At 47.0% G+C, this 12097-nt stretch overlaps 1 protein-coding gene across 1 annotated transcript in view; it reads left to right on the top strand.

Annotated features, from left to right (window-relative positions):
* Positions 1-12097, top strand: part of TJP3 (tight junction protein 3) — a 498480-nt gene that overhangs the window by 180698 nt on the left and 305685 nt on the right. Inside the window, exons 3-4 of the mRNA XM_082257146.1 lie at positions 6266-6390; positions 6474-6576. Coding sequence (XP_082113272.1) covers positions 6266-6390; positions 6474-6576 — 228 coding nt within the window. The remainder of the gene's footprint in view (positions 1-6265; positions 6391-6473; positions 6577-12097) is intronic.

Below are 12097 nucleotides of genomic sequence, written 5' to 3'. Positions count from 1 at the left end.
AGTCACAAGGACACTCACCAGTCGCAAAGATACTTCCAGTCACAAGGATACTCACCAGTCGCAAGATACTCACCAGTCGCAAGTTACTTCACCAGTCGCAAGGATACTCACCAGTGCAAGGATATTCACCAGTTGCAAGGATACTCACCTGTCGCAAGGTACTCACCTGTCGCAAGGATACTCACCTGTCACAAGGATACTCACCAGTCGCAAAGATACTCACCAGTCGCAAAGATACTCACCAGTCGCAAGACATCACCAGACTGGTGATGTGACTGGCGGCAGACTGAATTAGTAATTACTAATTCATTAAAAACATGAATTAGTAATTATTTCAGTGCTTAGCATTTGGGAACATGTAGGTTTTTCTGTAAGAACACTAGATGATCCACATGCTCAGGTTTAAGACTGCTTCTTTTCGCTGTTATAACATCTCCTGCAGTAGAGAAAACCCGCTCTGCAGATACACTTGTACCTGGGATACACGAGTATTGCTTTGACAGCTGAGAGAGGAGGGGGAATATGACCTCATGCTCACGCCACCATTTTAAAGGGTCCTCAGTGAGAGGCAGAGGTGGGGCTTTACAATATTTTTCCATTTCGTCTTCTGCCTTGGCATAGGGGGTCTTAGGTTCTATTGTACCATCAGTGAAAGACTGCCCCAGCAAAGTCATGAGCAGCGATGTTGTGGCCTTTTTTTTGGGAGGAGAATGGCTGTCCTCAATGGGTGTTGTTTCTTCTTCCACAGTTGCTTTTTCCCTAGGCACTTCATCCACATTTGTCCTTCTATTAGATGTAATCTGTGTGTTTGAACAAAAGATAATAGTATAAGAAGAGCTGAACTGACTAAGAGTGCGATTCATTGATGAGGTGTGGGAAACTGCACGGTAATCCATACCATACAGTTCCACTTCCCACACTGCATCAGTGAATCAGGGCATGTTATTACACAACACAATGTAGCTGAGCTTCTAGCTGTCTGGCAGGAAACATGATGAAATTCTAATTTCCTCCAAAGATGCAGCCTCCTCAGTCACTCCTCTGTATATCTCCGATCTCTCCTCCTCTGTGAGAATAAAAGGCAGTCCTTTAAAGCGAGGATCCAGTGCAGAGGCTGTATGAAGGATCTTCTTCTCTGCCTCACTGCTGTACCTTTTCAGGAGATCTGTTTTGATGGCATTCTTGATCTCATGGATCATGGCTGTGTCTCCCATGGTGTCTGTCATGCTCTGGAGCAGTTGTGCATTTAGAGGGGCAATGAGAGACACTGTTGGGTTGCGCTCTTCTGACATCAGCAAGGTTGCATCCTTCATTGGCTTTAATGCACTCACAGCGTCCTCTGCATTTGACACATCTGTTTCATTGAGAGTGCAGAGATCAGACTCTCCTTTTCTGACTTCTAGAGACAGCAAGGTGGCACAAACTGCGGGTTGTTGTTCTAAGAACCTCTCGACCATGTCATATGCGCTGTTCCATCTTGTTGCCACATCAGTTATTAGCTTATGATTCATCAGGCCCAGACATTTCTGTTTCTCTTTTAGACAGTGGCTTGCTCTAGTGCTGCGATGGAAGAATGTGGATATTCGTCGCACTCTGGCGAGAAGCCTGGAGAGCGTGGCCCCTTTCAGTGCCCGCTGACATGCAAGATTGAGTGTATGGGCAAAACATTTAACATGAGGAAATTTACCAACTTGAGCTGCAACTATCATGTTCGCCGCGTTGTCGGTCACAAGCACTACAGATTTATCAGACAGCTGCCATTCTTCCACGACATGAGACAGTAGCTCTGCCAGATGAGCACCTGTGTGAGACTCATAAATGGCTCTTGTTTGCAACACATGTGACAAGACCTGCCAGTCCTTAGTAACGTAATGTGCTGTTATTGTAACATAGGACTCCGTTGTGACTGAAGTCCATGAATCACACGTTATTGCGACTCGACTGGCTTGGTTCATTGACGCAAGTACCTGAGCTTTGGTGTCGTGGTAGAGTGCAGGTATAACGTTTTCTGTAAAGTGACTGCGTGATGGGATCTTATAACGTGGCTCTAGCGTCTTCACAAGGTAGCGAAACCCGGCGTTGTCCACAACTGAGTAAGGCCGTAGGTCCTTGGCGATGAAAGCTGCCACAGCTTTGGTTAGTTTCTTCCCTTTTTCGGAGTTGGGCGGATAAGTTGACAGTATGGCATCAATTCTTGGCTGATCTTGGTCTAGCAGTCTTTCCTTGGCAGTGGTGGCGACAGGTGTTACTAACTCAGAGTGAAAACGGCTAACATGGTTTCTCAAGTTCGTAGTATTCCCTAGGTATTTAATTTTTGTGTGACAGGCTTTACATACGGCGTGTGTCTTGTCCAACTCACGCTTCCCTGTGTGTTCGTAAAATCCGAAATGTGCCCAGATGTTTGCTCTTAAAACGCTAGGTGCATTTTTTATCTCTCGATCTTTTTCTCCTTCTGCCATTACCATACTACCACGTATGTGACGGAGACGGATGACGTAAGTTGCCAAACTCTGTCAGTGTTAAAAAAAAAAAAAAACTTGTAAACTAAGCCGCAACAAGTCAACCAAGCAACATCTTTCATAAAATATGACTGTCTGTTTGTCAGACTCCCTTATGCATGCACTGAGCCAAAACCCCCGGGGCCCCCCCTTACCCCACAGCTGCCTGTGACAGTGACACTGACAGAGACCCCCTCCCCCCACAGCTGAGCTGACACTGCAGCCTGACACACTGACAGAGACCTGGATGTCCCACACCTTCCCCAATCCCCCACAGCACTGACAAACACTGAGAGTGAGTCCCCCCCCCCTTGCCCAGACCCCCACAGCTGACACTGACAGAGACCTGGATGTCCCACACCTTTCCCAATCCCCCACAGCACTGACAAACACTGAGTGAGTCCCCCCCTTGCCCAGACCCCCACAGCTGACACTGACAGAGACCCCCAGGCCCCCACTGACACTCAGAGAGAGCCCCCTGGCTGCCAGACTGCCACAGCAGAACAGTACCCCCGGGCCCCGACCGACCGTCCCCTGTCCCAGGCCCCCCCCATCACAGACATCCCCCAGAGATACAGACGAGACCCCCATGAATGATTACACAATTATTTGTTCGGACTACATACCTGCTGTGTAACTGTGTGGGTTGTTGTGCACTGCATTGCAGAGGAGGACAGGTGCTGTGCTGCTCTCTGGGCTCTGTGGCGGGCGGCTGGCGTCACTGGCAGTGGCGTGGCGGCTGGGCCTGTCGGCTACGGTGAGGTGAGGCTGGCGGCGCTGGCTGGCTGTGATGGGGACGCACTTGGGGCTCCTGTGTGTGGAGTGTGGACTGGCTTGTGGCTTGGCTGGCTGGCTTCTTGGCTGCAAGGCCGCAGGTGGGACGCCGATACACGCGGGGGATGTCTTGCTGCGCCTCGGCCCGGGTCAAAGAGACGGAAGGGGAGGGGCGGAGCCTTTTTATTAAGCTCCCGCCACTAACCCACCAATCAGCTGCCGATCTTGTGATTTTTTTCTCCCTTGCGCGATAGGGCGTGGCCGCGGCCGCGGCTGATGACGTCATTTCCTAATCGATTATGCCGGCAACCCGCATCGATGCAGAATCGTGAAGGGTCGAATCGAGATGCATCGATCTTTCGATTATATTCCGCAGCCCTAGTAAATACCCTCAAATTAAAGCTGAAAGCCTGCAGTTAAAGCACATCTTGTTTGTTCCCTTTCAAATCCATTGTGGTAATGTATAGAGCCAAAAAGATTAGAATTGTCGACGTCTCAATATTTATGGACTGGACTGTATTTCCCAATTGTTTGGTAAAATATTAAAAATTAATTGCGCACGCCCGTGCAAGGGCAACAAACTACGTAATTTTCTAAAATCCTTTACAGGTTACCACTTTAGATTTTCCAAGGAGGCCTACTGCTGCCCTCCATCTGATGTTCCCGATGATACCTCACATGCATGGTGCTATTGCGGTGTACATACGACACAAGACCGATGCTTGTGCTCGCCTTTTGTGCGCAAACACAGGGGACAGGGGTACTTTATTTTTATTTATTTTTTTAATATTTATTTTGCTTTTCTAATTTATTTTTACACCGTCCCTTTCATTTTTCAAGACCAGTACTCCTTTTTTTTTTTTTTTTTTTTTTTTTTAATTAAGATTCTAGATCTCACCTCTGCCCTTAAAGCATCTGACCACACCAAGATCGATGTAATAAGCTTCTTTCCCAATTTAATTTGCGTAAACATGAAAGCTGACCCTGGGTTGAAAAAAACTATACCAAGATGATGCCTAAACCTTCAGGCTTCATCCCGGTATAACCACTAAAAGTCCAGCAATGTACCAGTAGGTTGCTGGTCTTTGTTAGGCATATATTGTAATGTGGTGTTTTTTTTTTTTTTTATGCAGCCTGTGGGCTGAACGAAAAAAGAGAACCTGACAGATTCCTCCATTCACATCAGTGTTAATTTTGGCAGCAAATTTCAATTTAGTTTTAGTCCTAGTCTTAGGATTAAAATGGCATTTTAGTTTTAGTCCCATTTTAGTCTTCTGCAAGTGTTTTAGTTTTAGTCGTATTTAGTCGACTAAAACTCCAGTACATTTTAGTCAACTAAAACATCTTACATTTTAGTCGACTAAAACGTCCTACATTTTAGTTGACTAAAACTTATTTTAGTCATCTAAATGGTCATGGTCAGGTCAGAGAGGAGGCCTGTAATGCTGCTGCCTGCAGTCAGTGCAGTGAGTGCACACAGTGCTGCTCAGAGTGCTGGATAGGGGTCTCAGGTTTAAGGGTGGTCTCTGAACTGAAGTTGTTGAACAGGATGGGCCGGGCGGGCCTCAGCGGCCTATATGCACGCACACAGTCCTTGATGGATGGCGGAATCGGATGCCAGTGGTGTCTGGTGAGTGGTCTGAGGGGACTCAGGTAGGCAGTAATAGCTGGCCTGGCTGTTAACTCACAGTGGGTGCTCTGCTCTGGATGTGGTGGTGGCCGGGTGCCAGTGCCGTGTGATGAGTCGGGCCTGGCGCGTCTGGCTGTAGTGCTGCAGTGCTCTGGTGAGGTCAGGTGACTGGTCTCGATTCGACTCTCTTGTAGTAGTCCACTCCTCACGTTGGACGTCACGGGGCACGCCACGCCAGACGCTACATAGACGGAGCTCCGTGAAAACCGGAAGTTGGATAAATGTCCTTGCCTCACATTCTCGTTTAGTTTTCATTAGTTAACGAAAACTGATTTGATTTTCGTCATCGTTGTCGTCATTTGACGAAAATGTGCTATACTTTACGTCTCGTTTTCGTCAGTTGAAAAATGCCGGTGACTAAAACGTTTTCGTTGACGAAATTAACACTGCTGTAAACTCCATTGGCTGTAATGTCATTGCACATATTACCTGAATATATTACCAACATTAAATATTAGGGAAAAATATAAGAAAAGCCTTTTTTTTAATTGTTTAATTTTCAGCAGCTTAGTAGATGCTCCTTACTTATGCTTATGCGGTGGTGCAATACATGTTTAAACTTTAATGTGCTATTATTACATGCTCTGGATGGAATTGTGTTGCCGATATAGAAATGGCCAGCAGAGGAGTGTTCATTTTGATGATGTCAATTTTTTATTTAGCTTTAGTTAGTCTTATGACTAAAATGCCATTTTAGTTTTAGTCGTATTTTAGTCATCTGAATTGTTTTAGTTTTAGTCGTATTTTAGTGGACTAAAATTGTGTTTTTAATTTAGTCGACGAAATTAACACTGATTCACATTGATTGGTGTATATTAAGAAATCTGTGCCAGAAAGTGTGTGGCATGCCCACCATTAGACCTCCCAGAATCCACCCACTTCTAATGATGGGCCTACATGCAATGTTCTTTTTTTTTTTTCCTTCTAATATATGGCGATGCCTGGGGGAGATCCACCCTCTGTGTCCACCCCATCCCCTATGCTTTGCCTTTTTTATATGCTCGTTTTTTTATACAAACAAAAAAAAAAACTCAATAAAACTACAACTTTTTTTGCTTTTTCTTTCTTTCTTTTTTTTTTTTTTACACTTTTTTTGTAAATGTTAAAAACCTTAAATGTTCCAGGCTAGGGTCTCTCAAAATGCGATAGCCATCTAACATCTTTCGAGACCCTGTGTGAAAGTGTGCCCTAGACTGTGATTCGTTTATGATTAATATATGATTAGTACAAACTATTTACTGGTGGTGTATACAATAAAAACAACTTTACATTCTCCTCTTCCATGTCTTGAAATTACCTGCAGGACCCTAGAAAAGGCTTCGGTATAGCTATCGGTGGAGGCAGAGACCATCCAATTAGCAAAGATGGCGATCACTCAATCATTGTTTCAGACATTGTTCCTGGGGGACCTGCTGATGGTAGATTACAGTAAGCAAAATTATTATACCATTTCCCCATAATTTTCATTGTGGTCATTGATTTTTTGCACTGATATATTATGAATTCTGCAGGACAAGGGATCGCATTGTGATGGTGAATGGGGTTTCATTGGAGAATAAGACCTCATCGATTGCAATTCACACACTGAAGTCCTGTTCGAAGATTGCCAATGTAGTAAGTCATTATTGTACATACAATTGAAAATAAAGAAAATCATGCTACAAGCATCTACAAAAAAAAACAGCAGCCTGCAATATCAATTAGACCCAAATTGTATATGAAGCTTCAGTTAATAAAGTTGCCACGCTAATATGTGAACATATTGAAATGAATAAATCAAAACCTATAGTTCATATCATAAAGAAATCCTAAAAACCCCAAGGTGATCAATGTGAAAATTTCAATTAGAGATAGTGACTTTCCATCATCCGTTCCAAACACAAGTGTTGTGCCAGCACCGCACATGCGCTTGTATTACAAAGTGTATGCATTCATCTGGTGACTGTCCAGAAGCTACAGATCCGCATGGTTATTCATACTAGTCTCTCACCTGACCAGAGAAGACATCCCAAAGGTATATAGAAAAAGCCAAGGGCAACCACATAGTGTAAAACCCTTTTAAAAGTGCTAACCACTCACATGCATAAAAAGATAAAGCACTTAAGAAAAACTCTGATCCCAGAATGCAATCCAAACACTTCCTCGTCGAGAAGAGTGTGGCAACACCACAAGTGATGGCTCCGCCCTAGGCGTTTCGTCAGTGGAGGCACGGACACCATCGCCAATCACCGCATACATACTGTATACATTGAGGAACAGGGCGAAACGCCGTCACTAAATCGGCTAGTCACAAGCCATAAACGTACTCTTCTTATGGTTTGAACGTTGAGTGGGATGTTAATGTGTTTATCAATAATGCTTAACATCCCACATGTCTGGTCTGATCCTATTTTCCCAATTCCTCTTACTGTCACTTTTATCTTCAATAGTTTTTATTGAATTTTTGTAAACAGAACAGAGTTGAAATAACGTACAGGATTACATAATGAACATAAGGGAATTACAGCACCACGGTCATGTCGTAAAATATAACAAGTGGTATACAAAGGAGGGTAGAACCAAATCACGCCAACAGAGCATAAAGACACATAACCAAATACCAGAAAAACGTGTGGGGTTACTTGAGCACATTTCAGGCCAACTAGATAGGAACATGTTAGGTCGGAAGCAGTCCCCCAACCCAAGTACCCCTAATGGGATCCAACTGTGCCGAGGGGCTGGGGTGACCGCTCCAGCCATGCATTTAAGAACACATTTTCAATAGGGATATAGTGGCCTGGTTGGTTACGCTGTAATACTTACAGAACCCTGGGAATAGTGTGCGTACTGGAGCGAAATTTGCCTGATATAATAGTGCTGTGTTACCGGTCAGCTGGATTCCCAAGTACAGGATCGACTCGCTAGCCCACTTGAAGGGGTATAAGCCTTGGAGATGGCTTTGCATCTCGGGGGGGGGGGGGGGGGTGTGGTAATGGCAAGTATGGAGGATTTGGACATATTTACCTTATAAAGGGACACACAGTTAAATTCTGTTAATAATGCGTTTACCTGAGCCAGGGAAGTGACGGGGTTCGAGAGTATGAGGATGATGTCATCCGCGAACAGACTGATTTTCTCTGTCGCTCATTGACAGACGTAGTCCTCCTTGATTAATATCAACTCGGGTTATACTGCCCTCTACAGGAGTAGGACTAGACAGGAAAGAAAACGTTCTGGCCACACCCTAGGGGCAGTCCCAGAGGGTATATCCTCTCACTTCCTGCTAAAGCAAATCAGTTTTTTTCTGTCTAGTTAGGAGTAAGGACATAGATGCCTTGCTAGGATCTTCGGTCCTGGCAGGATTTTTTTCTTAGAAAGATTTTTTTTAGATAGCTTTTTTCTCCAGTGTTCCTGTGAGATCTTCAAGCAAGAAAGCTGGAACTGGGCGACGGGCTGGATGTTGAGATCCAGTGGTCACCCCAGTTCAGCCTACGAGCGCGTGCAGGCCATAGCTCCGCGCTGGGTCGGCCGCGACATAGTCCCACTGGACGGGGACTGACCCTGCGAGTTAAACGTCTCGCCTGGACGCCAATGACCAACAGAGTCACGGCGTCCGTATTGGTCGACAGCCCCCCCACCCCGGTGGAGAGGGGTTCTGTCAGGAGTTGGCGCCCGCCTGGTTCCGGTATGGTGAGTAGAATGTTCCCCCTCTCCCCCCTGTCGGGTTTGTGGTGGACTCGGGCCCTCTCTGGGATGGTAGGATGGGTCTCCCCTCTATCCTATAACAGGTCACAGATCCCCCAATTTGAGTGCAATTGTGTATAGTAACCAGGAGGCTTGGTTTGGGAGCTGACAATCTAAACTCATTGTAAGACTGTAAGGGTGACTGAAGTCAGTGGCAGTACAAAAGGGTATTACTATTGAAGGTATCATACCTGTCAGAGTGTGTACACAGGTACCTGAGTTACTGCAGTCCAGATTGCCATTCCTCCAGCAACCGGTCACTTCCACGGGCTGCACAGCCTCCCGACGGCCCACGGACCGCATGCGGCCCGCCAGGGTCCTATACCACCGGCCAGGCTTATCACCATTCAGGGTGAAGTTTGTGGGGCCGAGGCACTCCAGGCCGAATACATACTTTCCGCAGGCTGCGGCTAGCCGCCGCTATCCTGCACAGGCCGCCGCCATTGTTTGTGGGGCGGCCATGTTTGAGGTGACCAAACACCTTGAGGAGCTATGGGGAGGCGCCGGAAGGCGTGTAAAGGGGCGGAGCCGCCTCCTTGGCCCAGGGAAAGCAAGCCAAAGACTTCCTGTCTGTAACAGACAGTGCTGGAAGCAAGTTGATAGAAACTTCTGTGCATCAGGTGAGCTTGGGGTCTCTTTCTCTCTCTTTCTGAGGGGTCCAAGCAGGTAGACTGAGGGGCGCTATTGCGCTGGGGGACTAAGTTAAAAAAAAAAAAAAAAAAATGTGTTTTTCTTGCAATTAATTTTTTTGTGTTTGCTGGCAAGTGTCTTGTTACATGTACCCTGCCACACATGTATCCCCACCTGATCCCCTCAGGGTGGCCGCAGGACCCTCCAGTACCCCATTTGTGATGATGCATTATCAGCAGTTTTGGAGTCTTTGGTATCCCGGGTGGAGGTAGCCTGTCAGGGACGGGGTCAAGAAGAGCGACCCCTGCCTACCCCCTAGGTCATCTGATACTTCAGATACGGATTCTGAGCCAGTCATTGCAGCCCCTTTTTCTGGGGTTGTTGTCTCAGGTACGGTCTCCTCAGACAGTGAGGAGGACGCGTCTGCCTCCGCCATAGCACAAGAAGCGTTGGTGGAAGCACTAGTTGTGTCTGTCCGGGAAACCTTAAAATCTTGAGGTTACACGGGCAGAGGTAGCGGAGACTCATATTCTTTCTTTGGTACTAGCAAGCCTACCAAAATTATGAAGGGTTTCCCTTGCTCAAATGGGGTCGTCCGTAAACGAGCCTCTGCTATTTCCAAACGCATTGCTAGGCGCTATCATTTTGAGGAATCCCTCATTACAAAGATGGACGGTACCACCAATAGTGGACTCACCGATTTCCAGACTAAATAAAGCCACTGTTATCCCGTGGGATTGACAGAATAGACCTCACCCATCTCTAGGGTGGGGGGACGTCTTCACCGGTTTCCGGATCCAGGGCTTTCCAGAATCCCGGATAAAGGGGTTCGCAAGGTCATATGGTCGGGATACAAGATCGAGTTTCGATCACTTCCACCAGGGCGATTCTTCCCTTACAATATTCGACATCCCCGGGTCGCTTAAAAAGCTTTGTGGGGGACAGCTTGATGCAACAAGCAGCGGTAGTTCCCATTCCTTGGAGGAGTTCTAGTCGAACCTGTTCACAATGCCCAGGAAAAAGGGCTAGGTGCGTCCAATTCTGGTCTTGGAAGAGATGGAGTCCATCCATACAGTGGTGGCCTCCCTGCATCAGGGGGATTTCCTGGCGTCCATAGACATTTAGGGTGCCTATCTTCATATTCCCATCTTCGCAGGACATCAGCGTTTTCGTTGCTTTTCCCAAAGATCATCCCTGGTTCCCACCAGGAGACTGAACTATCTGGGCCTAATTTTGGATACATCCTTGGCAAGAGTGTTTTTCCATGCGGAGAAACTCCAGAAGATTCAGTCATGATTTGGATATTACTGTCCGTCAACTGGCTGGGATTGATGGTCGTCTCTTTAGAGGCAGTACCGTTTGCCCAGTCTCATACCCGAATTCTCCAAAGAGGAGATTCTTCTCATATGGAATCGGAATTTCCGATTCCCTAGACAATCGGATCCGATTGAGCGAGCGGACCAGGGAGGCTCTGGTCTGGTGGCTTTGGTCTCCGATGCTCAGCCAGGGGAAGTAATTTCTTCTGATAAATTCCAGGTCACCGATAAATGTGTTGGAACTGAGAGCGATCAGACTTTGTCTGATTTACTGGACCGAGCAGCTCCAGGGCAGCCCGGTTCGGATCCAATCGGACTATGCCTCGGTCATGACTTATGTCGATCACCAGGGGGCACCAAGAGTGCCTTGGCGGCCATAGAAGTGGCCAACATTCCTATTGGGGGAACAGTTGTTCCAGTTCTCTCCGCGATAGTTATCACGGGGGTGGACAGGCAGATTATTTCAGTCGGCAGATTCTGGATTAAGAGGAATAGTCTCTTCATCCAGAAGTATTTCTCCAGCTGTCCCTTCATTGGGGCACCCCGGGGAGATGGATCTGTTGGCAGGTTGGCTCAACAGGGCTCGCGCCCGCGATCCTCTAGCGGACACAGCAGACGCGCTGAGCGCCCCGTAGGGGAAGTATCAGCTACTGTATGTCTTCCCCCTTCTCAAGTTACTGCTGAGATTTCTCCGCAGGATAGAGGTGGAGGGAACTCCAGTTATCCCGGTAATTCCGGGCTAGCCTCGTCAAGCCGGGTACGCCGACTTGGGCAAGACTAGTCGCGGACACTCCTTGGAGACTTCTTCTCAGGGAGGATCTGCGGTCTCAAGGACCGATCTTCCATCGTGCTTTACAGTCGCTGGCTTTAACGGCCTGGCCATTGAGACCCAGGTACTGAAGGACAAGGAATTGTCAGCTTCAGTTATTCCTACTCTAATTAAAGCAAGAAAAGCGACTTCCAGCAAAGTCTATTATCGCACATGGAAGGCTTACATTGCGTGGTGTGAATCGTAGGCGTTTTCCCCCACGTACCTATTCGGTGACCCGAATCTTGGTTTTTTCTGCAAAAGGGGGTTGAGCAGAAACTATCCTTGAGCACTATCAAGGGTCAGGTTTCAGCGTTAGCAATCTTCTTCCAGAAGCCTCTGGCTACTCATTCCTTGGCGGAATTTCATCCAGGAGGTGCAGCACTTGGCTTTGCCAGTGCGCGCGCCCTTACCACCCTGGGATCTTAATTTGGTGTTGTCGGTTCTTCAGAAACCTCCCTTTGAAAATATCAGGGAGATTCCCTTGCTTACATTATCCCAGAAGGTGGCCTTCTTGGTGGCTATCACTTCTGCACGCAGGGTGTCAGAACTGACTGCATTATTGTGTCATTCCCCATATCTGGGGATTCATAAGGAGAAGGTAGTTCTTCATCCGAAGCCATCCTTTTTTTCCTAAGGTGGTTTTCAGACTTTCATC

Source organism: Pelophylax lessonae (assembly GCF_965119305.1).
Source record: "Pelophylax lessonae genome assembly, chromosome: 1".
Taxonomy (NCBI): domain Eukaryota; kingdom Metazoa; phylum Chordata; class Amphibia; order Anura; family Ranidae; genus Pelophylax; species Pelophylax lessonae.
Note: the sequence above shows the minus strand (reverse complement) of the source record. Positions and strands in the feature narration are given on the sequence as shown.